The 25,695-nt window shown below is 33.6% G+C and overlaps 3 protein-coding genes across 11 annotated transcripts; 2 read left to right on the forward strand and 1 right to left on the reverse strand.

Moving 5' to 3' along the window:
- The first annotated feature begins 2,276 nt into the window (after nt 1-2,276).
- LOC105117551 (transcription factor DIVARICATA-like) lies at nt 2,277-8,593 on the forward strand. Of its 6 annotated transcripts, none has more exons than XM_011015258.1 (3): nt 2,277-2,399; nt 4,086-4,841; nt 7,623-8,593. In XM_011015258.1, exons 2-3 carry the CDS (start codon nt 4,453-4,455, stop codon nt 8,125-8,127), a joined length of 894 nt encoding a protein of 297 aa, XP_011013560.1. In that variant the 5' UTR covers nt 2,277-2,399; nt 4,086-4,452; the 3' UTR covers nt 8,128-8,593. The 6 variants fall into 6 exon arrangements, with proteins under 6 accessions (XP_011013560.1, XP_011013558.1, XP_011013557.1 ...); XM_011015256.1 differs by lacking the exon at nt 2,277-2,399 and adding an exon at nt 2,914-3,100; XM_011015255.1 differs by lacking the exon at nt 2,277-2,399 and adding an exon at nt 3,141-3,357.
- A 1,939-nt stretch (nt 8,594-10,532) lies between these two features.
- Nucleotides 10,533-20,088, forward strand: LOC105117553 (valine--tRNA ligase-like). 4 transcript variants are annotated; one of them, XM_011015261.1, is made up of 21 exons: nt 10,533-10,806; nt 12,009-12,061; nt 12,153-12,209; nt 12,303-12,460; nt 12,547-12,619; nt 12,771-12,836; nt 12,948-13,031; nt 13,311-13,388; nt 13,506-13,589; nt 13,728-13,807; nt 14,330-14,387; nt 14,462-14,764; nt 14,873-15,043; nt 15,332-15,531; nt 15,910-16,312; nt 16,409-16,660; nt 16,766-17,266; nt 17,392-17,498; nt 18,427-18,529; nt 19,260-19,408; nt 19,491-19,823. In XM_011015261.1, the coding sequence occupies exons 2-21, from the start codon at nt 12,011-12,013 to the stop codon at nt 19,651-19,653; spliced, it is 3,141 nt and encodes a 1,046-aa protein (XP_011013563.1). In that variant the 5' UTR covers nt 10,533-10,806; nt 12,009-12,010; the 3' UTR covers nt 19,654-19,823. The 4 variants fall into 4 exon arrangements, 3 of the variants coding, with proteins under 3 accessions (XP_011013563.1, XP_011013564.1, XP_011013565.1); XM_011015262.1 differs by having other exon boundaries at nt 10,770-10,806; nt 11,993-12,061; XR_840778.1 differs by lacking the exon at nt 10,533-10,806 and adding an exon at nt 20,058-20,088 and having other exon boundaries at nt 11,897-12,061; nt 19,491-19,710.
- Nucleotides 20,089-22,151: 2,063 nt separating this feature from the next.
- LOC105117554 (protein YLS9-like) lies at nt 22,152-22,763 on the reverse strand. The gene has a single exon (XM_011015264.1). It carries the CDS (start codon nt 22,761-22,763, stop codon nt 22,152-22,154), a length of 612 nt encoding a protein of 203 aa, XP_011013566.1.
- Between the last annotated feature and the right edge of the window lie 2,932 nt (nt 22,764-25,695).

A 25,695-nucleotide genomic window follows, 5' to 3' on the forward strand; every position in this document is an offset into this window, starting at 1 on the left:
ATATATTTTTGTCATTTTTTTTTTTTTTTCATAGTATAACATGTGTCAGTGATGATAAAACTGTGTGATACCGGTTAATCTTCTCTCCCTTTTTTTTTTCTTTTCTCCCTCAATAATTACATGCTAGTTTTATTTGTTATTGATATTTCAATTCTGGTCCTTAATAATTTAATTTTTAATTTTTGTTATTTTTATTGATATTTTTTAAATTTTTTTACATGTTTTCAATTTAGTTATTCAATTTCAAATTATCATATATGAATTTTTCAATTTGATTCTTTTTTTCTTGGTCTTTTATAAAATTTTATTGTTTGTAATTTGATTATTCAATCAATGTTTATGAATTTTATTTTGTTTCAATTTAGTCTTTATTTCTTGATTTTTTTGTCACTTTACTAAATTTATTATTCTTTTCAATTTAACTCTTTAATAAAAAAATTATAATTACCATTTAATTTGTTTTTTTATTTCCCTTTCACCTTGATTCCTTTAATTTTTAATTTTTAATATTTTAATTAAAATAAAATTCAATATAAACTAGTAATTGATTGATTGATTGATTTATTAGAAACACATATATATTATTTTTTTATAAAAAAGATATGGACCCACACGATATATCGCATGTCAACGTCTAGTATAATCTAAGCATGCGTTGTTCCCCGTCCTAATTCCAAGCTTGAAAATCAACTCTTATTTTTTCTTGAAAGATTCCCAATTAATATCCTTCTTCTTCTTCTTCTTTTTATTATTATTTTATTTATTTTTGCCCCGGTGAACTACATGCATTTGGTGAAAGGTTTCTACTGGGTTCGGTCAAATTGACAATCCCATAAAAAAAATTGCCGTCCCTTGTTATCAGGACCAAGATAGTCGAAGAACAATATATATAGAGATTGGAAGACGGGCATGAGGAAGAAACCAAGCAGTTTCCTCACCTGGGAAAAAGAAATCATCATCAATTCAATAGAAAATGTAGCCAGCAAGGCAAATTCACTTGCCGCAACAGCCAACCGAACATGTGTTCCGGAGAGCTTGAGTCACTTGATCTTTTCTTCATGTGGCAGATAATTGAAGGTGCAGCACATCAGGACACGACCACTTGCTCATTGCATCTGGACCTCTTCTTTTTATTATTATTTATTCAGAAAAGAAATTCAATGCATGCTACGTATCAATTTGTTCTGCGAGTTACGATTGCTCTATAACAACCTGTTCATTGCTGAGCTCAGCAGCAAAGGCAAGAAACCTTTGAAGAGAAGACAGAAACTAGAAACTTTCTCCCTGTCCGTAAGAACCGGGGTGAATTTTACAGCATCTTCACGACACTAGCAGCAGCAGTAACTTTTGTTTTGTTTCCAAGTGTGTGTGTGTGTGTATTATCCATCAAATTCTTACGTGGCTAAAGCAGGAATCTTACATTATCAGAGCATTTTGAAGATTTATGCAGAAGCCATTTGGCCCAGATTTCAGATGAAATCCATCGCATCAAACGGTGCTATCTATGACAATATTGGATTAAATAAGAAATGCAAATCCCTAAGATGATATAATCTATGATTGCAATGTAATTAGAGATTAAGGAGATTGCAGACACTGTGAAGCGTGAAGACTATTTATTCAAAATGATGCCAAACTTTTCTGTAGTTTCTTCCTTTAACTTGTCGTTTCTATTTGACATTTACGATAGCAAGATTTGCCGTGCACATGTTCTTGCAATATTGCATCATCTTCTAACCGCATTACATTGACATCTTCTTACTATAAAAAAACAATTTAATTATTGTGATGCAAATATAACAATGCTAATTTCATTCTAGTTCTTGTTTTTTTTTTTGAAAAATCAGCTATTAAAACGTGTTTATAATTGATCAGATACTTTTTTAAAATAGCTTTATAATTTAAAATTATTAAAAAATTATTAATTTAATATTTTTTAAAATCAAAATATTTTTTAAAAACTTCTAAAAACAAAAATAAAAATCATTTCAAACACATCTTATTAATTCGAGTGTCTAAAAATAAAATTCAGTCATTTTATGGATAAATTTGGGGGAAGAATCTTACAATTATAAGGAAAAGAAAATCAAGAAATCATATGCCTAATCCCTTAGATAATGAAATAGGAAATTCCATTATTAAAAAGAAGAAAGTTCATTACATCCATATAAAAATTATCCAAAAAAAATTATTCACAACCTTTTCTTACTGTTTTAAAAACACCAGTATAGTATATATATAAACAGTGACTCTTGACTGTTTACGTGTTTAACAGCAGCAGCCAGCGGCATCATCATTCCCCAGAAACTGTAAATAAAGGCAGCACCAACTAATCAAAGGTTGAAACTTTGCAAGTTTTTTAACTCATATCTGCGGCTATGAAGAAGAAAACACCAAAGGTAATCAATCATTCACATGTGACATGCCTCTATAATTATAAATATGGTATTTGTTTTTATTTTTTTTGCTCTGCAAACTGGGCATGGTTATCTTCAATTACTGAATCAATCTGGGGCTCTGTCCATTTGGGATAGAAAGAGAAGAACAAGAGGAAAAAAAAAGGAACATAAGAAGAGAAAACGAATTCTTCCACTTTCTCTCAAAAAGGGTCTTCTTTTTTAGCTATCTTTTCTCAGATTTTAATGGGGCATTGAGGATTCCAGTGTGGCAACTGGGGGTGAGCCTTTTTCAGTCCAAGCTGTCTTTTTATGTGTAAGCAAGTAGTATTGGTTGTTATTAAAAGATAGGACTAACTGACCCAACCTGAGATGATTTTTTTTCTCAGGATAACCTATCAACATCAGTCATAATTTCTACGGCTGCCCTTTGTAAATTTCTTTCCCTTTTTAGGCGAATTTTTGACCCATTTTTTTGTTTGCTTTCATGGGTTTTTTCTTTTGGTTTATCTGATTTCTGGATTCTCCCAATTTTTGTTCAATCAGCCGCTTAATTCTGTTTTATTGAACTTGTGGGTTTTGTCAATAGAAGCATAGTAGAAGTTGCAAAGTCATCAACTTTTATTAGTTTCCAAGTAAAGTTCTAACATTTACAGTGATATAGAGAAAGAGGTGGGGGAGAAGTAAGGTTGTGCACTGTGAAGGTCAGATTGTTTTTTTTTCAACAGTTTGTTTTTTGTGCAACTTCTCACACTTCAGTAGTACATGTTTTGAAAGTAAAGTTTTTAGTGCTAGTTACAATGTCAAAGTCTTGACAGTGCTAGTTCTGTGATATTGAGTTGTAGGCTGCCTTTCATTGTATGGTGTTTTGTACAGTTACTGGGTTTGGACAGTGAGAAAGGAAGGAATCTGGAGCTAGTTTTTTCCAAGTGGGTATTTAAATCTGTGGTTGATGCCTGTGGTATTGCTTAAAGGTTTTTACTGTTATTTGTGCTTTGTTGATGGAAACAAATATGATTATCATAGAAAGTCTAAGAGGAGAGATTTTGCTGAGGGTTTTGAATTTGACAAAAAATCAAAGGCTTCTTTCTTTGTTCAGTGTTTTGTAGTTTGATCTTAGTTTTTCCTCACTGCTGAGACCCAAATGGGATGCATGGGATTATTTGCTATTTCAAATGTTTCTACAGCATTACTTTACCTCTCTCTTCTTTGTTCTAAAAGTTTCTATTTTGGAACGCAATCTTGCTGTTTATTTGTGATTAATTCTACTGTTTAGTTAGATTGGGGAAAAAACAAAAGAGTTAAAGAGGTTGTAGCCTATATGTACTGTAAAACTTGTGGATGAAAGGAGATTATGACATGATAAATTCTTTGTGGGCCTGTGCTGTTAAAACTGTTGTTATCAAGTAGGGGACACAGTTAACTTGTTTTGTTGGAATTAGAAATGGCCTTGTGAACGCTCCTATTATTCACTGCAGGCTTCTAGGTTATTCTTCTTTGTTTGGTTTCTCCATTGTCCCTTTCATCTCTCACAATCCCTAAACCTAATTACCATTTACCGTTAAATTCACCGTAGCATTAATTTCTGTATATTGTTATTTGCTGCTATTTATTGCATCTTTGAATTAGTGATTTTCAGATATTTCTCATGGTCTAACTGAACTTTGATGCCTTTTCATTTAACAATAGGTCAGCCATTCACAAGAGTCCAAGTTTTTGAATTGTGGAGCAAATCACCATTGAACTCTTCACATACTCCACTGGGGCTGTGATTTTTATTGGAGGTGAACTCTGGTTCAGCTTTCTTGGCCTTTTTCTGAGGTCCTTTTGTTTTCTCTTCTTGCTCACCTCTATGGCCTGATATATCCTGGTTTCCCATAGTTAAAGTCTGTTGTCAGTGATTTCAAATTTAGAAATAATTCAGATCCTACTTCCAAGAAAATCTGTGGTTTTGGCGAGTAGCTTTTAGGCTGGCCTAGATTCTGGAGCACTTTGGTAGATATCTTTTCCTCATCTTGTGAGTGCTATTAGCTGTAGGTAACTCAGAGAAGGCTAGATGTCTGTGGATGAAGGGGGCAGTGGTTCTCTGTGGACTAAAGAACAAGATAAGGCATTCGAGAATGCCCTTGCTACTTATCCTGAAGATACTCCAGATTGGTGGGAGAAAATAACAGCTGATGTACCTGGGAAAACTGTAGAAGAGATTAAACATCATTACGAGCTTCTGGTTGAGGATATTAGCCAGATTGAAGCTGGCTGTGTACCATTGCCTAATTATAGCTCTTCTTCAGAAGGTTCAACGAGCCATGCCATTGATGAAGGAACTGGAAAGAAGGGTGGTGGCCACGTAGGGCATCATAATAGTGATTCCAATAATGGAAATAAAGCTTCAAGGTCAGATCAGGAACGCCGTAAGGGAATTGCTTGGACTGAGGATGAACACAGGTAAATTAATAAATTATCATTTTATTCATCATCAAATCAAGTGCTCTGATGGTTATAGTTGATTGAGTTGTTGCAATCTTTGATTTTCTCTGACTTCAATTATTATTGCTATATTTTTTCTGCCAAACGCACCTTAAGACCAGCTAATCTGTGATCAAATCCATAGGTTTAGGAAATCTTGAGATGATAGGAAGCAAGTGAATGATAGTTGATTTGAAAACCATGAGACAAATGTGTTTCACTTTCTGAGACTTTTAGGACACCTTTTATTCTCTTTTATGGTAATGTGTTCCTGAATGAATTGTGTTCGGCCTCATATTTTGCGTTGGATTATTTGTTTTAAAACATTTAGTACATAATTGTACCTGCGACAATTGAGGATGCTGGTCTAGGGACTGGGAAGTGAAAGATCCTCGGTTTTGTAGGGGGATGAAATAACTAGTCTTAATCTAAAGCTAAATCAGTAAACCTAATTGACTTGCATTGCTTGAAACATTGTTATCTAGATTCAGTTGTCAGAGAATAACTAAGATGATGTGATTGATTGTCTGAAAAGTTGTTCCAATAGGCGAGCACCTATACGTGTCAAGCATGTAAATGGAAGCTTGAAACTGATGCATGAAGTAGAATCTTTCCTTGGTGTATTATTAGTAGGTGTTGGAATCTAGTTTGTTTCTCTGTATTCACTTTGCAATAATGGTAAATATTAAAGAAGAGTGAGGAAAAAAAGAAGAAGGATTTACATTGTTTGGTTGATCGAGCTACTCCATTGACAGAGACAATGGAAGAATCACTATAAAACTGGAGATCTAGTATGTTCCCTCTCTTGCATGCCCTAGCCTTAAGACAGCTATTTGTCTTGAAACAAACTTTTACTCTATCTAAAACAGAAGATTACATTATTCTGAAGTTTGTACTTTATTTATAGCTCAACACCTTAGCATTGAATAAGAATTGAACGTGTTTGTATCTCATTTGTTTAGGCTCCCTCTGATTTTTCTCTGTGTTGGAGCTGGATAAATTCTCGAGGCTTTTAATCAGGGTGGAGATTAATCAAATCAACATTTTAAAAAGACTTAAAACATGTAAAGTTGTGGTGAAGCACTAAATTCCTCCTCGTGTTCATTCATTAACACCTATTATACTCCTTAATGCTTTCTGGATGTTTTATTTGTATGAACCCTATGGCATTTAGGTTTCAATAACGAGGTTGGAAATCCTAAAGATTTATAAAAACTAGTGTGGTTTGTGTATATGTTTCTACATTGGCATCCACATGGTAGTGGATACTTTTGGATAAATTTGTCATGTTATTCTTATAGAGAAAATCACAAAAATTCTGTACATAGGATTAGGGACTTGTTTTTACAAATCTATGAAGCTTTGTTGTCAGTCATTCCACTCCTTCTCTTCTCTCTCTCAGAAAGATCACGCTAATGGAGCTATTTATGCACGAGTTTTTGGCTCTAGCTGATAGTATGGCTTCATTTTGACGTGTTCTGGTGGTGGATTGATTACAAGGTCACAATGGGTGTGTGCTGGGGGGTGCGGGGATAAGGATCCTTTTTAAGTTGCCAACGAAAAACCTAGATCTATGAATTGTTGCAACAGTTTCTTAGTAAAACACTTTCCTCCTTGAGTAAGGAGACCAGGAAGCCTAGATTATGTTGGCTTTGTTAAGGGAGTCTTGCAGCAACAACTGGAGAAATTGGTTGAAGAATAACGGTGCATAAATTTGCAAACATTTAGCAGCCAAAATTCAGTAAGGTTCTTCTAGGGGAGATTCCTAGAAGACCTTAGAGGGATCATTGGTTTCTTTCTTTCCCCCCCCTTCATTTCTCTTGGTCTCTGAAATGAATCTAACTTCACTTGCACATTTTGCTTGTGATCATCGCCTCTTTGTGACTGTTATTGGAGGTTTGGAACCAAAACTTAAAAATGCAATTATGAGCTCAGGATTGCCTTGAATATGCAAAGCTTTGTCTTGCTTATTGTGGTCTATTGAATCTGTTTTCATCGTGTGGTTTTGCAATACCTATATCCTTTTGGTCACACACCTGTGGAGATTCCTTTAATATGATTGTGATAATATTGGGTCCATAGCCTGCAATATCATAATTAGTTAGTTTAGGGTCATCCATTGAAGCTTGCAAAAATTAAGTTTGCATATGAACAGAACAGGTGATATGCACTGACTTTGACGTGGAGGCTGCTAGCATTTCTTAAAGGTTTACATGATAGAGTGAAGTGTAATTATTTCAAACTATTTCTTAAAGGTCTCAACTCTCAAAAAACTTCGTATTCACCACTTTGCATTTGACCATGTGTTTTTGTTACTTGGGCTGTTGGGGTTGCTAGGGGTAATTCGTGTTCCAACTTTTTAGTGCAATTCTAGGGCACTTGCACTCTCAGCAAGTCACTGTTCTCTCGGGCATATCTGGTCTGGAGTAGCCTATGCTAAACTTCTGGTTCATTAATTAATAAAGTTAAAATTACCCCTTCTAAATCTCTCTCGTGCTCTATTTTCCTGCACTATTTTACACAAATAATCAGAGGAAGACATGAGCTTGTGTCATAAGTTTTTGTTGAGGAGCTGTAATTGCATGGCTTTTGAAGTGGAAAACCTTTAATGTCCTATTGAAGGATAAGTGCTGTATTTTCCTCAGTTCTCTTTTATGGCAATGTGGATGTTTTCTTCCAGTGAACACACTTGGAATCTATAAGCATGTTATATTAGAATTTTGTTGGTGTTGCTGATTCCTGTATCCTTCTGATAAACAGGTTATTTCTTCTTGGTTTGGACAAATATGGGAAGGGTGATTGGCGAAGTATATCAAGAAACTTTGTCGTGACAAGAACACCTACACAAGTAGCAAGCCATGCTCAAAAGTATTTTATTCGTCTCAACTCAATGAACAAAGATAGGAGGCGATCCAGCATTCATGACATCACCAGTGTTGGCAACGGAGACGTTGCAGCACCTCAAGGACCGATAACTGGTCAAACAAATGGTTCTGCTGCAGGAGGTTCTTCTGGAAAGGCAGCAAAACAACCACCTGCACAGCCAGTTGGTCCCCCAGGAGTTGGTATATATGGTCCTCCAACTATAGGCCAGCCTATAGGAGGTCCCCTAGTCTCGGCAGTTGGCACCCCTGTGAATCTTCCTGCACCAGCACACATGGCTTACGGTGTTAGAGCCCCAGTACCAGGAGCAGTGGTTCCTGGTGCACCGATGAACATGGTTCCTATGACATATCCAATGCCGCACACAACCACTCATAGGTAAAAAAATATGTGGTGTTGGCTACAAGCATACAAAAGACAGAAGACTTTCTGCTTGTGCTCATTTTGGGTTACAGGGTTCTCCATTTTAGCCTGAATAAGGTTCCGTGCTTCTGCTTATCGGCAAGCAAAAGTTCTCTCATGCCATTCTGTTTACTCGGGCGCCACTCTCAAGTCTCAAATAAGCCACGGGGAGAGAAGAACTATATACATCTGTATAGGCAGCAGCTTTGGGAAAATATGGCAGCATTTATGGGGTAGGACAACGTTTAATTTATCCTTCATAGTTTTACATTACAAGCTCGTAGACATGTAGAAGTAGACAGTTAATGTATTTTTTTCTCTCATGGCCATAAGTTGTAAAGAACCCGTTTGTATTTCAACTCTTCACAGTTGCATATGTAGTCGTTCACATATTTTGCTGCACCTTGCTTCTAATTTCTCGAAGAGTTGAAGGATCATTGTTCTCAGATCTTCGCCTGGTTCGAACCCTCGGAAGTTTTATGGAACATAGGCATGGGCATGTATTCTGTTTGAATGCATAACCATGCAAGCACGAATTTGTCTGAAAGTCAAGAATGGTTCTGTTTTTCACACCTTGTAGATAATCTTTGATGCTTTATTTTCTTTTTTCAAAGATCCTATCTGGAAGGCAAGTCATGTATGAACCAGAAAATAATTAAGACAGCCTTGAACATGTAGCAAATTCAACGATTTCCTACTCGCAAATTGCGTGACAACAACATTATTTTTTCCTAATGGACTAGTCAATATTCAAACAGTACAGCGTAAGCACCAGTAATAAATACGCAAAAAATCTTTTTTTTTTTTTAAAAAAAACCCTGGGCTCTTCAGGAATAATGTTTGCCAATGGAGAACTCCGTATGGGATAAAAAAAACAACAGCAAACAGCGTGGTTTTATGGAGGATGGTGGGCTGATTATGGGCTTACTTGAGCTCTAGAGATTAGGCCCAATTATTACAATGCGTAGGGCCTTGCAAAACCTCTAATTTCTTCTCACCGTATACACTCAAGCATATACATACACTCAAGCATATACCTTCTCGCATAATTTTTTTTGAATTTTGGGGTATCGTTGAAGGGTTTCAAACTAACTAAAAAAATGCCAGTGGATTTGTCTTATATGTTGAGAATATATTATTAGCTGCTGCTGCTGGGAGGATTAACTTTTAATAAAAAATATTAGGTGTTGTTACTGTTTTTTTTATTGTGTAATGTCATTTAAAATTATTTGAGGGTTGATTGAATGTGATTCGACTAATTTAACAAGTTAAAAGATCATTTAAAAAATTAATAAAAATTGAATTTGATTTAAAATAAATATTTAAAATGATTTTATTTTATAAATATTGAGAAGACAACATACTAGATTAATTTTGGTTAATTAAAGTTAATCTATTAATCAATATGTCAGAGACTATAATAACATAATAAAAAAATATAAAAAAATTATGAAACTCAATTATCAATAAATTTAATGATAAATGATGAAGTTAAAAAAATAATTAAAAAAAAATCAAAAAAATTATTCGAGTCAACCCGAGTTAACTTGCCAATGCTACGAGCCAAATCATGAGACTGGAACAACCTGATAAAAAAAAATAAAAAAATTATAAAACTTAATCCTAAATAAACTTAATGTTAAAAGATGTAATTGGAATTGAAAAATAATTTTAAGAAATAACACAAAAAGCTTTAGTCAACTTTTATTAATCTATGAAATTTATAACCCAAATAATGAAATAAATACAATCTCATAAATAAATAAATAAATAAAATTATAAAATTTAATTTCTAATTAATTCAATGTTAAAAATAATAATTAAAAAACTCTAATTAAAAAACAATAAAAAAATAAGTTAATTGGTTAAACTCATATTTCAAATCAATAAATTGTGATAATCTAAAAAAATAAAAAAATAAATTTTAATTCTTAATAAATCTATAAAGTATATAATTAAAATAAAAAATATGATTTAAAAAAATTTAAATTAATAGTGTTGTACAAAAAGGTACCCTAAAATGAATAGTAAATATTTAAATCCTCTCTCTCCCTCTTTTTTTACTAAAAGGAATAGAAAATAGCTAATAGTGTTGGAGCCAGTCAACTATAACCTTAGTTTTTTTTTCCAAGCTTCATTTTATGAGAATTTAAGTTGGTATATTTATTTTCGTTATCTGTTTTTTTTATTATGTAATTATATTATACAAATATTTTTTGCCAAGTCGAGTGCCCTAAATTATTTGTTTTAATAAAAAAAATATTACATTCACCCACGATTTCTTGCAACTTAATTGTTTTTTGTCTTAATTATTTTATTTTCTTTGTCCAAAGAGAACAAGAAAAAAAAGGAGCCAGTTTCCTGAATTAGAAATATAAGTGGGTCAGAGTGATAGATCATAAGGAAAGAAAGCAAGAGTTCCCGCCATAAAAAAGGAAACCATATCACATTCACCCACGATTTTCTGACTCCTATCAGGTCTCCCTTCCTCTTCAGGAGTTTATACGCAATTGGTGGTTGGTCCCTTTTGGCAGCCCAGTTACTACCGCCGTCTGCTTTCAGAACCCTAATCTTCCTCTCCACAGTTTCCTCTCTCTGTAACTGGTAGCCGTATTTACAGAAGTTTTTTCTTCTTCGCCAAGAAGTTGCTGTCTGACAGGTAACTTCTATCCTCTTCCCCTTTCACTTACGTAGTGTTTGTTTTCCTAGAAAATGGAAGAAAACCACAAGCAGAGCTTTTATGTTGTTCCTTTTTGTATTTTGTAAGTGACCCAGAAAATTGTTTTGAATTTTGTCTTATAAAGTTGCTTGCTTTGCGAAGAAGAAAATTGTTGGATCTGTCTGGGGTTTTAAGAAATTTTCTAGCAGTTTTCTAGGTGGGGTTTTACTTCTTTATTTATTTTTACGATCTGGTCATTTGCTGAATGCTTGGCTGCTAAGAAAACTGTGTGAACTTTATATTCACTTCAATTCACTTGTGTTTAGTTAGAAACAGTTTGCGATCCAAAGAGAAAAAAAGAGTGTCTTTCTCCATCACCCCCAAGTTACTAGGCTTCAACTCTTAAAAAGATAAAATCGAAGGAAGAAATGTGATATTGATAACGCCAAGTGATGACAATTGAAGCTATTTAATTGATTAACGGTTGGGAATAACCCTAGTGGGTATCGGTCGGTCAAAAGGTTTTGTATCAGTTTCATTTTAGGACTTATAAATTTTAGGGGTGCCCCTTTTATTTATTTTTGTTTTGCGGGTGAAAGAAAAACAAACTTACGTGACTGCGTTGAGAGCAGTTCTTGTCCAACAAAAAACTAACAGGTCAGTGTGTATGAAAAACCAAAGGTTTTTCCCCCCCTTTCCGTGGAGAGCAATTTGTATGTGCGCATCGTCAGCTTGCTTGTGTCTAGAGTAAAAAACAAGATTCTGTGCTTTTGATTTAATCAAGAAAACCATTTGGTCTCTGGTTATTTTATTTTATTTTCTACATCAACAGAAATTGATTAATCAAGACTTTAAGAGCTAATAAATTGGTCCTTAAAAAGGTTTCTGTTCTTTGCCCTGTGATCTCCATCTTGCTGCTTCTGTGCTTATCTTTTTCTGATAATAGGTTAGAACTATCTATAAGTTTCCACTGATGTACCATGGATGTGAAAGCTGTGATTTTTTAAAATTTTGCTGCTTCCTTTGGTTGCTTTTTGTTAGCATCCCAATGATCGTTCTGTTTTGTCTGTCATTTTCACCCATGAATTAGACACAGGAAGCCAGTTATTATAGATTGGTGTTTGTGAGTTAGGTTTTACAAAGGACAACACGGATCATAATTTGTTTGTATTCTTGTCTTTGACAACTGAACAAATCAATAGCAATGGAAGCAACACCCGAGCAACTAGAGCGCAAGAAAAAGAAGGAAGAGAAGGTTCTTTCTCTTTGAAATTAAAATTCTGCTATTTTTATTTTTTATTTATTACTTTGCATTCTTAATTCTCATTTATTTATATTTATTTCAGGCTCGAGAAAAAGAACTGAAAAAACTTAAAGCTTCACAAAAAGAAGCTAAATTTAAGGTATTTGATTGACTTAATAAAAAGAATTGACTTGAATTTCAAATGTTAAAGTCGTGTGTTTTCCTTTTTTTTTATTTTTTTATTTTATCACAGGTACAACTCCAATCTAAGAAAAAATCAAGGCGAGAAGAGGAGGAGAAGGTGGTGGAGGAGGAAGAGGATTATAGAGACTCCCTGACACCTTCGGGACAAAAGAAAAGACTTTCTGCTATTATGCCAAAAAACTACAATCCCTCCAATGTAGAGAAATGGTAAGTGTCAGCTGCCCTTATAAAAAACCTTTGATCATGCCGTGTTCAAATTTATTTTATCATTTTTTGTATCATGAATTTTTCAGTTGGTACGAGTGGTGGGAGGCTTCAGGGTTTTTTGTGGCCGATGCCAACAGTTCTAAACCCCCTTTTGTTATAGTAATTATTCCATCTCTAGATAATTCACATACTTTCTACACGTCAAAGCTACTTATTCAATGACTAATAAATGATGGGTTAATCTTCTTGTAGCTGATTTCATTTTTCTGTGTTTTTTGATTGATTTATTTCTTCATTATCTGGCCTGCAGTTGCTTCCCCCACCAAATGTGACTGGGAACCTACATTTAGGGCATGCGCTCACAGCTGCTATTCAGGTGGGGTGGCATTCTTTTCTCTCACCCCCCCTCCCTCTTTTTTTTCCCTTTGATAAACCATGGTTTATCAATTACTCATTTTCTTGATAAACCATAGTTCTTCTTGAGTAGGATACAATGATCCGCTGGAAGAGAATGTCTGGATTTAATGCCTTATGGGTGCCTGGTCTTGACCATGCTGGGATTGCAACACAGGTTACATCATCTTTTACTTTTTAAATTTTCACTTGCTTCTCTAGATATCTGTACCTGTGCATCCATCTTCTTGGCATCTGGACTGCTAGCTATTCATAATATACATGAAATATTCATATGTTACACCCGATATGTTTAGTATTTGCTTAACTTTTTGGTGTGAACTTGCTGTTTTGCACTCGAATATTCATATAATCTCTCACACATGATTTTTCCACGCAAACATCTGAATTTTCAAATTATATGAGCTTAAAAGGATGTTTGAACATCAATTGGCAGGTCGTAGTAGAAAAGAAGTTGATGCGTGAGTGCCGCTCGACAAGGCATGATCTAGGTCGTGAAAAGTTTATATCTGAAGTGAGTTTTGAGTTGTTATAAGTAGAAAATTACTTTGACATTACTGGTTACTTTCTTGTCTGTTATCAAATTTACCTCTTGTCATGACCATTATCTTCTTTTAATTCTAATGTAAAGGTTTGGAAGTGGAAGCACGAGCATGGGGGTAACATATTACAACAGCTTCGCAGGTTGGGTGCATCCCTCGACTGGTCCCGCGAGGTAAAATTTAGAAATTTCACTCTTTGATTTTATTCCATGAATTTATTTACTTTATTTATTCTTTTAACTGAATTAGACCTTTGATAGATGTTTTCTTCACCATTGTTAATTGTTCTCTCTCTTCATATTCTTTTCAAGTGTTTTACAATGGATGAAAAAAGATCAAAGGCTGTGATAGAGGAATTTGTTCGGCTATTTAAGGAAGGTCTTATATACAGGTATTTATTTTTACAGTAAGAAACTTTGATTTTGACATTCATACCTGACATAAAAATGTGAATCTACCTGATTGCATGGTGCGTCCTCCTGACTGTGTTGTGTGACCAACAATGAATTTGGTTGTATTGTTACCACACCTTAAATTTTCCATAATGTGTTCGTGGCTAGAGGTTGAACCTTTCCTTTTGCTTTACACTACTATATGTACCTTTTCCAACTTTCTATGACGAATCTTGGATGTGCATGGTGATTGGTAAGGCTTGCAACCTTCAAAGTGAATGTTATGGATTTCATAGTGTAATTTGCTCGAGTTTTAATTTCTCAAATAAAGTCTTTTGATCATAACACATATGAGCCAGAAAAACGTGGCTGTCTTGATTTAGCTGGATATTTCACTTATTTAGCTAATACAAATTATTTAAATTACTGCATATTATATACATTGAAATTTTTGTTTGGTTATTTTTTCTTCTTTTTAATGGGAATATGTCTTAGGGGGTTGATGATGATATCTTTCACAGGGATCTCCGGCTAGTACATTGGGACTGCACCTTACGAACAGCTATATCTGATGATGAAGTTGGTTTCTTGAACTGGTAATATTTTCTTTTAGATCATGTTCTACTTATTTAAAAGTCTCTTCTGGTTTACAGGTCGATAAAATTGACATCAAAGAGAGGAAATTTCTAAATATTCCTGGTTATGACAAACAAGTGGAGTTTGGTGTTTTAACCTCATTTGCCTACCCTATTGAAGGAGGGCTAGGCGAAATAGTTGTTTCCACCACTAGGGTGGAAACAATGCTTGGTGATACAGCTATTGCCGTACATCCAGGTGACCAGAGGTACAGCCATCTGCACGGGAAATTTGCTGATCATCCATTCAATGGAAGAAAACTTCCAATAATTTGTGATGCCATTCTTGTTGATCCCAGTTTCGGGACAGGTGCTGTCAAGGTAAGTCTGGATTCTGGAACTTAGAATGTCAAAATTGATATATATTTATGTACACTTTTTTTTTTAAATTCTCCTTATGTAATGTTAGTATTCTCTGATGTTTTGCAGATCACTCCTGCCCATGATCAAGATGATTTTAAGGCTGGGAAGCGTCACAGTCTTGAATTTATTGTTATTTTTACTGACGATGGAAAGATAAATGATAATGGCGGTGCAGAGTTCTCAGGGATGCCACGTTTTGAGGCACGCGAGGCAGTGAAGGAAGCGCTGAAGAAAAGGGTATATCCTTCCATCTTATAATATTCTCTATTAAATTAAACTCTTAATTTTAAAGTGATAATACTTGATGGATTGCTAAATGAAAAATTGTACTTTCTCTTTTCAAACACTCACACGTGCACACCTGGCAGTGTGTTTATTCTTCCCTGTTTCCTGCCCAGTAATGCTTAAGAATGCATCTTGCATTCATTTTCTATGTAATTACATGTAACTGTTTATTCTACCATTATTTATTCCTTGTTTCACATGTCTTTGGTACTATGGCATCCGTCTTTATATTTCTTGTAGGGATTGTATAGAGGTGCTGAAAACAATGAGATGCATCTTGGCCTTTGTTCAAGAAGCAATGATGTTGTGGAGCCAATGCTAAAGCCCCAGTGGTTTGTTAATTGTGATAGTTTGGCAAAGCAAGCTCTTCAAGCAGCTACAGATGGAGAAAATCCAAAGCTTGAATTCATTCCGAAGCAATTTTTGGCCGAATGGAAAAGGTTGTCTCATGTCTTTGCATTTGCTTCTCATCAGTTAATTGAAAAACATATTATAAATCTTGGATAGATAACAAAAGAAACTGAAAAACAAAAATAAAAATGAATAGTAAACATGATATGACCGCAGGATCATGTACTTTTGCGTTTGTTGTTTAAAGTTTCTGCGTGCTAAGGACTAGTGTCCGATGTGTTTCTTTGACAATGTTATCATATGATTTTCCATGTTGTAATTGCTTCAGTCTCTTCAATAGCTTTTGGACATGGATAAAGTAAATTCTTCTCGCTATTCTTTTTTATTTTGCCATTTACGTTTTATCTTCTTAGCTTGTCCATTGCCCGAATATATCTCTGTTTCTGTATGGCTGTGAAACTCCATAGATGGCTGGGAAACACACAAGACTGGTGCATATCAAGGCAGCTTTGGTGGGGTCACCGCATTCCTGCATGGTATGTTACACTTGAGGATGATGCAGAGAAGGATTTTGGAGTCTACAATGATCACTGGGTAGTGGGTAGGAATGAGGAGGAGGTTTTAGCTGAGGCTAGCCAGAAATTTTCTGGCAGGAAATTTGATATTAGCCAGGATCCAGACGTGTTGGATACCTGGTTTTCTTCTGGTTTATTTCCATTATCTGTGTTGGGATGGCCAGATGATACCGATGATTTAAGAACATTTTATCCAACTTCAGTTCTTGAAACTGGGCATGACATTCTCTTTTTCTGGGTTGCTCGGATGGTGATGCTAGGAATTCAACTGGGAGGCGATGTACCTTTCAGGAAGGTCTGTGAATACATCTCCTAAAATTCCATTTTCGAGCCTTCAGCTGCCAAACCCCTTATTTCCCATAGATATATTGATGTATTGTTTTACATGCAGGTTTTCCTGCACCCTATGGTTCGTGATGCACATGGCCGTAAGATGTCGAAATCTTTGGGAAATGTTATTGATCCACTTGAAGTAATAGATGGGATAAGCCTTGAAGGTCTTCACAAGAGGCTTGAGGAAGGTAACTTGGATCAGAAAGAGCTGGTTGTAGCAAAAGCTGGACAGAAGCAAGACTTTCCTAATGGTATAGCTGAATGCGGTACAGATGCTCTTCGATTTGCTCTTGTCTCTTATACAGCTCAGGTTCATACTTCTTGTCAATGTGTTTATGCATTAACTATGATCACTTGAATAATTTTATTTGCACTCAATTTCTTTACTGACATCATTGTCATTTTCTATTTGCAGTCTGACAAAATAAATTTGGACATCCAACGAGTTGTTGGATATCGCCAGTGGTGTAACAAACTATGGAATGCTGTTCGGTTTGCAATGAGCAAATTTGACACTGATTATACCGCTCCAATAAATTTCAATCTAGAAACCATGCCTTTTAGCTGCAAATGGATACTCTCTCTACTCAACAAAGCTATTTCCAAATCTGTGTCAGCTTTGGATTCATACGAGCTCTCATATGCTGCCAGTACAGTGTATTCATGGTGGCAATATCAGTTCTGTGACGTTTTCATTGAAGCAATTAAACCCTACTTTGCTGGGGATGATCCAGCATTTGCCTTTGAGAGGAGTTCTGCACAAGATACTCTTTGGGTATGTTTGGATAATGGACTGAGATTGCTTCATCCATTTATGCCATTTGTTACTGAAGAATTGTGGCAACGCCTTCCTCCTGTCAGTGGCCATACAAGGAAAGAGTCGATTGTGACATCTGAGTACCCATCAGCTGCAGATGTAAGTTCAAAGAGCACACTAGCTGTTGGTAATGACGATGATAGATTTGCGACTAATTAACAACATAGTTTAGCTCAAGGTTTATTCAGTTATCAGTGATGATCAATCCTCATTTCACTTTACAGGCCTGGAAAAATGAAGAGGTGGAATATGAAATGGACCTTATTGAATCTACTGTTAAATGTCTAAGGTCGTTGAGGGCTGAGGTGTTTGAGTACCGAAAAAATGACAGGTATACATTGGATTTTTGTTTTGTTTGCTTGCTAGCTTAATTATGTGCATTAGTTCAATACAAGTTTTCTGATTGTGTTTCCATATAGCAGTCTTGGTTGGTTAGTTTGTGATGTAGACGGAAACTAGAACACTTTAATTTTAATGAGAAAAAAGCGATACAAATATCAATTCTAAATTGGTAAGTTTTATTTTATGTAGAATAATAATTCTTCAAGAGGTTTATAAAGCTTTAAATAGATTAGAAATCTTATCTTAATTAAAAAACAAATTAAAAATTTGAAATTATGAAAGAAAGAAATATGAAATAAAAAAACAACAAGGAAAATCATTAAAACTACTAAAACTAGGGCTCTGACATGAAATTTTCAAAATTTAAAGATTCGACGGTTAAAGTAGTGATTACATGCTACTTTAGGGAAAACAATCTAAAAAAACTCATGTAAAAATTTTAGCGTGATCCAATAGTAGAATCAAAAGTTATTATATCTAGGCTTTCTGGTTTATAAATGTATCTGTTAGGCCATCCATGTAATCTATCCGGAGCAAATTCTCATCTAATTATGATAAATCCATACCTGATTGCTCAAAATTACCCGTTATCGCAAACTCAACTACATCAGTTTGTTTGCATGGTTAAGTGTTGCTTCGTGATTACATCCAAGATGAGTCATGTTAGACCTTGTCACAAATGTTTAAGAATCTATAAAATATGATGCTTTTGAATTAATTTCTATACTCACTCCAAATGTAGACTGGTGGAGTGGGATGTAGTAGAGTTGAATGAACAAAATAGGAAAAAAGACGATTGTAGAGTGTGATGAAGTACTTTTTCCAAGGGAACATGTGTTTGACAGTGTCTTAAGATGTTTTTTTACTGTATTTAAAAATGATTCGTATGTTCCGTAACAATCCATTTCTTTTCCCAGGCTACCAGCTTTTGCATTTTGCAAAATGAGAGCAGTTGCAGACATCCTTACAAGCCACAACTTCGAGATCTTAACCCTTGCAAAAAATTTGTCATCTATTCAGGTATTCTATCACATTTGCTATAGATGGGCTTTGCTTCCTTTTTCCTTGTTTGTGTATGCTGTTTTGATTTCTTCTCTAGTTCCTGCCACTGTTGGTTTAACATAGGAGTAGACCTAACATGCGTGCCATCATCTTATCAACTTTAACAGATATCTTGCAAGTCTTTAAATTACTAGTGAGCCCTTGGCACACAACAGTTATGCGCGCCAAAATTTCCTTTCTGAAGGATTTTGCTGGTGTTAAAATTTAGTGTTGCTGATGGAAATTATTCAAGTATCAAGTATCTGCTATTGCCTTTGGTTTTAGCAGAGTTTAGAATTGAATGCAAAGGACACCGGACGGTGCTGATCATTTCAAGAGTGGCAACTCCTCCACTCCCCTCCCTGAAAACCTACTCCTGGCCTCCCTTCCCTTTTCCTTCCTCTTATCTTTATATGTAAAGGTGTCATGTTCAGATTATCCAGGTGAGAAGAAATGAAGAAATCGGAGTTAGTTAATTAAGGCACAAAGTGTTCCAGTTCCAGATATTAATATAATCTCTTGGTACTTAGAGTTAGTTAAACAGGTTTATATGACCTTCAGGTTTTTAACATCATTGTTTACACCCCGCTGAGTCGTTTGTAATTCATTCAATTTTTTCAGAGCTACAACTTTTGAGAACGTTGCATTTTTTTCTCTTATGTTAATCCTTTGCTCAAATAATAATTTTTGAGATAAAATCATTCTGAAGGTTCTGTTGAGCGGGGAAGATGCCCCCCCAGCTGGATGTGCATTTGAGAATGTTAACGAGAATCTTGCAGTCTATCTCAAGGCTGGAGAAAAAGTTAATGCAGAAGTAGAGCTCGTGAAGATGAGATACAAAATCGATGAGATACAAAAGTAAGTCTAAAACTTCTAAACAAAACGCGCCATATATATGTAAAGCATATTTTCATTTACTTGCATTAAATATTTTCACCAGACAACAGGAGAGATTGGAGAAGAAGATTAATGCAGCAGGCTACAAGGAGAAAGTACCTCTTGAGATTCAGGACAAGGATACTGAAAAACTGAGCAAACTGGTTCAAGAAATGGAACTCTTCCAGAAAGAGAGCGAGCGGTTGGAAGCTGAGAAGAGCTTGTAATTTGCTATCCTCGGTCTCGACCTGTCTCGCATGGAACAGCCATCGGCGGAATTGTTTTCATCCGAAACGATTTTTTAAGAATTTTCATTAGTGACAATGATGGGCAACTATAACGATCAATTTTTATGAAGAGCGACGTTTTCCAAGTAATTAAAAAATATCTTCAGATATTTATAATGTGCCTAATAGAGTTTAAATTAATCAAGTGCATTACAACCAATCCAAAACCTTTGATGGTGTTTAATTTTGCGTTAAACAATGGAGGTTAAGTGTTAATAGATGAAGTTTCAAAAAATTAGGATTTTTTTTGGTAATAGAGGGATTACAAGTATTGAAAATATATGATAGTTATATAGAAATTATTTATAATGCTTAGCGATATTGTCGTCTCCCTGACGACTAAAATTATGAAGAATATTCGCTATAATTTTTTTGTTGACAGTAAAAAATAATTTTTTATTAGCATTATTATTTATTGAATAAAACTAAGCAATAAATTTTTCTTTTGAAAAAATTATAATGATTTGAATAAAAAAAAAAAATTGAAAAAATTATAATGATTTGAATAAAAAATAATAATAAAAAATTTCTTATTCATGTATTTTTTTAATAAAAAACATTTTTTTTCAAATATTTTTTTTTTTAAGATCATGAGAGCAAGTTTCAATTTAAAAATAAGAAACTCATAAACCAATCATTTTTATACACTTACATGAAAAAAAATATAAGACCAATAAATTAGAGAAAACATGCAAGAAATTTACAAAAAAATAAATAAAAAATAGATATTTTATTCTTACTTAATATTAATGAGAAAATTAATTTAGAAATTCTGTATATTAGATGAATACATAATTATTCATAAAGCAATTGTTAATATCTTTATAAAAAGCTGTAATCTTCTTTAAAACAATAATATAATAAGATAATCCCTTAAATATTATTTTAATAAAATGATTTGAACAGAATTTTATTAAAAGCTTTACAAAAAATAAAAATAAAATTAAAGCGATATCTAACACAAAAACCATATATATTTGGCCCTAGAAAAAAAATCCAAACCGTACGGGTTGAACAAGCAAATAATATGTCATCAACTTTATATTTTTTTTTTGATAATTCATCATATTCGAACCAATTTACACGCATCATAATTAATTCTCGGATCCACTGAACACCGTGCAAGTCCAGTAAATGAGTAAGGTATCACAGAGATAAGAAACATATACATAGAGAATCAAACCCAATTTACACGCATCATAATTAATTCTCAGATCTACTGAATACCGTGCAAGTCCAATAAATGAGTAAGGTATCACGGGGATAAGAAACATATACATAGAGAATCCTGGACGCAAAAGAAGAGAATTTCTTGCCAGGACCCTCAAATACACCATAAGATGGTTGCCTATATACCTAGAACCCTAATTTTTAGCCTTTTTTTTTAATACTTGAAAACACACATAAAAAAATAATCTTAAGAAAATCAATAAACCTATTTTCAATCTAAAATAAAATCTACAATCACTCTAAAAACCCAAAAATTCAATAAACTAAAAACAACTTTGTAAGTCCTGATTTAGTTTTTATTACATATTCAAAGGGAAACATTATCTCCATTCAACTCTCTCTCTGAAACAAATTCATTGATACTGAAATTAATTTTTTTTTTGTTGATGGAATATTACTAACCAAATACTTCCTTTCCTCCTTTTCTTTTTTCAATGACTTCCGCTCCTCTCTATTAACATAAAGAGAATGGAAAGAAAAAAAAGTTTAGGATTGAAATGAAAAATCCTAAAAAAGGTGCCAAACATAAAAACTAAAAACTTTAATGACCAAATTGTAGTTATATGCACCCCACATGTAATGAAAACCAAAAGGTCTAGATTTTTGAAGCGTTACCTTCGTTCTTATTATTTCAATATTTTTTTAATTATAAACTTAAATTTTATTTTATAAAATCAAACTTTAATTTAATGCTAAGATGTTTCTTACCGCAAGAGCATGTAAATTAAAACAAATTATAAAATTTAGTATGTGTCAACATAATATAGGATGAGGATGAAATTATGAAGAAAAAAAAATCCAAGGACCATAACTGTATAATTTTTCAAGCACAAAAGAAAAAGGGACAAAAACCATGCACTATAGCAGTATAATCTCCGCTCTCATATATGATGAAATGCGTGCATTAATCGAACATAATTTATAAAACATGATCATATAGAATCAGATTCTATTATAGATTTAAAGGTAAAATCTTCACTGAACTATCTCATATAAAATCATTAATAACAAATTAAAGCTCAAATTACCCCAAAATATATAAAAATGTATATATTAACCGAACATATTTTTTTTAATGCACTTGGATTTAACCCTGATTAAACTCAAAATCACACAAAATAAACTTCCTAGCTATTAATATTTGTGCCCCAAAAAAACCCTAGCAAGGTAGCATCAGCTGAATTTAGTTAAATACTGGCCTTGCTCAGTTACTCAACTTTCACTTTACAAAGCTGCACAAATTCATACTTGACTGCTGACTCCATTTTACTTGGGTTTCCAAGAGGAATATAAGCTGGGCAATTCGCGATCAATTGATATTTGCCAATCATCGACGAGCCAAGCTTCCATTTCAGCCTTCCATTAACCTTGATATCGAGTGACACACAGCCAGATTTCAAGTCTTCCATCAATCCAGCAGCCACGAGTGGAGAAATCGGTACATCTTTACCGTACAAAAACGGAGACCACACAGAGACCTCTTCGTGATCTAGGTAAGTCCTAGGCAGCGCAGTTGCTTGGGTTATCCGTTGGTGTTGATAGATAGCATGTACATCAAGCTTTTCATAGTATATCCCAATATGGCCATTAGGGTTTCTCGTAGATAAAGTGACCTGCATGCTACAAGTTAGCAAGTTTGGGTTTGAAAAATTCAAGCCGTAGACAGTAGCGTCCTGAATGATAAACCGTGGCTTATGGGGCTGAAATTGGGTAAAATAAAGCAAGATTGCGATGCCAACGAAAATGAGCGCACCAGATGCTAACAAACAGAAGCGCCCCTTCGTTTTGCCGTCGGGAGCTTCATTTTTTTTTGAATCCATAACTGTGAAAACGATATACACAAGAAATAACAAGTATTGATTAAGCTGAGACCGAGTTATTGTACAGGTTTGAACTTTGAAGAGATTATGATATAATTAATTTATAAAAAAGGTTTAACCCCGGAAGGGAGAACACACATTTATCCATGTGAATGCGAGCATGATCATATGTCATATTATATGTTTGTAACAAGTATCAAAAGTTGTAGCTCAATCGCTATTAGTGTCGTCCTCCCCGAAGAGTTTCAGCCTCTCTCCTTTGTAATGAAAAGAAGAAGAAGAAGAAAAGCAATGACCCAGGACCTGATTTATATCTATAATTAAAAACCAGATCCACAACTTTCTAGTGCTCTTTAATTTTTAGTCATCACAATGCTGAAGGCATGCTTTTAGATGTGTATGGATTTTATACAGCCATAAATCCTATGGTTTAGATTCAAGGCATGCCCATCTTTTTTTGTTTTGTTTTTTTTAAATGAAAATAAGGCATACCCATCTACGTACGATACTGATTAGTAGAAGTCTGATGAAATGATTTTATTAATTTTAATTACTGCTCGGACTAACTAATATGCATGTGTATGATTTCGAACCTGAGAAATAATTTATATAACAGCAGACACTAACCTCAACAGACGTAGAGAAAGCCTTGAATTGAAGAAGAAGATAATGAACGAGCTAGGTTTTTTTTGGAGAATATTGCTAACTTAATTTGTTGAAGGAACCCAAAGCATGGAATATATATATATATATATGTGGCGACAAATCTTGATTTTACCTGCGAGATTTTCTTTAATGACTGCTCATTAGGTTTAATTTTCTCTTAATGCTAGCTAAGGTAATTCGATGCTTGCTTTGCTGAACAGGAAAATAACAACAAATAAGTTAAGAAATTTTGAAGACAATAAATGCAAAATCCTATATAGAAATATTTGGAGTAATTAGGAAACACTGATGCGTGGTTCAGCTTAATTAGGGTTTGCAAGTGGCGGTGAATGCTAGGTGTACTTTTAGACTACGGAAAACTAATTGTATGCATTAATTTTTTTTTCCTATTCACTTCTTTTGTCGTTTTTGCTCGTGAAGAACTCTTTCTACGCCTCTTGTTTATTTTTCATTATTTTTTTAACAACGGCACTAACTGAATCTTATTAATATTTTTTTCTTAATTATTATAAAAAAATCAGGCTTTTATTTTTTTGAAATTCAAACCAATATTCAAGTAATATTAAAATTTACATTGTAATCCTCTCATGCTCTAAGCAATATATATGATTAATGAAACTGATATTTCTAAACAGTATGGTCTATTGATGTAGACAACCACAATAGGAATGGTTATTGATAACAATCAATTAGCTAATAACAAAGGATTAAGCAATCAGATTACCATCTTCTTTTATTTGCATTCTGATCATATTTTACTCTCAGATCTAACCAAACACCAAATATCTGAATCCACATCAGTCCTATGAATCAATTCTCACCCCTTGATCTTCATGGAAAATTAAAGGAAAAAAAAACATAAGAGACTTAGACTTCGCATCTTAAATCAGGATTCCATTCTAAAGTTCAAGATCGAATAGACAACAACCACATTCAAGCCCTAATTATTAATTAACAAAAACTAAAGATCGTGGATAAAGCACCATAAAGCACTGCAAACATTTTACTGTTCATGCTTTCACAATTCCTATGGATGAATTGTAATTGCATGTTTTTTTAGGAGGAAGAATTTAATTGAAAGCAAAGATAACTGAAATGAAAAATATAGGTAACATAGACGGAAGATACAAAATTGTTTCCAAAATTCATTTTCACCTCTTAATTTTTTTAACCATTAGGTGGCCAGTCCTTATAATTTTTTAAAAATATATTTTAATATCAAATTTTATTTTTCTCTTTTTAGTTTTTTTGGAAAGAAAAGAGAAGGAGTCGCTGAATTCTAAGTTAGAGAAAGAAAGTTACTGTCGGGGAATATTTCAACCTCTAAAACAATTGATTTTTGCTTTAAAAGGTTTCATATAATGAGAGGAGGTTAAGATTATGTGTTTTGTCCCTTGAAAACACATAAATAAATAGATTTGAGCCTAAAATAATTTTTAATTTTAGGTTTCGGGTTATTTTTTTTTTATGTTTTAGAGGTCATGAAATGGTTTAGTAAGGTTCTTATGGTGTTTTGAGTAAAACAATTTTTAAAAATAAGTTTTTAGATTAACAAATCTTGTTTTTCTAGCTACGTTAGTAGTCGGATTTTGAGATTTTAAGACAACGCATCATACGTTTTATAAAACTTAAAAGAAATTAAAAGCTCACGCGAGTGGGTCTGGAATTGCAGGCTCGCATGCACACAAGCCTTTCTTGATTTGGCTAGGCGTTAGGTCTGGCTTACTAGGTCTAGTAGCACTTGGCCTCACTACTTTTTTTTTATTTACTTAATATAAATGCTTTTTTATGTGTTTTTTCAATGATTTTTAAATTTATATTTTAATAATATTACTTCTTAAATGATTTTTAAATTTATATTTTAATAATATCACTTCTCTATGGTTATTTTGAGTTTTTTAGCCTTTGTTGAATAACAATTATTTTTTAATTATATTGGCGTGTTTATTTTTTTGCATAGGTTAGTATGATTCACACACACACATATATATATTTTGTATATTTTATATAGATTAAATATTTATTTTCTACTGTTTTTAATATGTGCAAACCTTGCATAATATTTTTTTTCTTTTATTTTTTTAATAAATTCTATATGGTTGTCAATCTTTAATACAAATTGATTTTCATAAATAAATTTATTAAATACAACCTAATTAATAGCCCATGTTACAACATTAAATATCTTAATTTATATTAGTCTTTTAATTTTTTCATTTATGTTTTCAGTTTGATCTTTTATGAAAGTTTTATTGTTTTTAACTTT

The sequence above is a fragment of the Populus euphratica genome, unplaced genomic scaffold (genome assembly GCF_000495115.2).
Source record: "Populus euphratica unplaced genomic scaffold, PopEup_1.0 scaffold1408.1, whole genome shotgun sequence".
NCBI classification, from domain to species: domain Eukaryota; kingdom Viridiplantae; phylum Streptophyta; class Magnoliopsida; order Malpighiales; family Salicaceae; genus Populus; species Populus euphratica.

Bases quoted from the DNA above. Each gene is read 5' to 3' on its own strand.
- LOC105117551 (XM_011015258.1), top strand. From the start codon at position 4,453: ATGTCTGTGGATGAAGGGGGCAGTGGTTCTCTGTGGACTAAAGAACAA. The intron at 4,842-7,622 runs GTAAATTAATAA...TCTGATAAACAG, and splicing joins TGGACTGAGGATGAACACAG to GTTATTTCTTCTTGGTTTGG.
- LOC105117553 (XM_011015261.1), top strand. From the start codon at position 12,011: ATGGAAGCAACACCCGAGCAACTAGAGCGCAAGAAAAAGAAGGAAGAG. The intron at 12,837-12,947 runs GTGGGGTGGCAT...CTTCTTGAGTAG, and splicing joins CGCTCACAGCTGCTATTCAG to GATACAATGATCCGCTGGAA. The intron at 17,267-17,391 runs GTAAGTTCAAAG...TTCACTTTACAG, and splicing joins AGTACCCATCAGCTGCAGAT to GCCTGGAAAAATGAAGAGGT.
- LOC105117554 (XM_011015264.1), bottom strand. From the start codon at position 22,763: ATGGATTCAAAAAAAAATGAAGCTCCCGACGGCAAAACGAAGGGGCGC.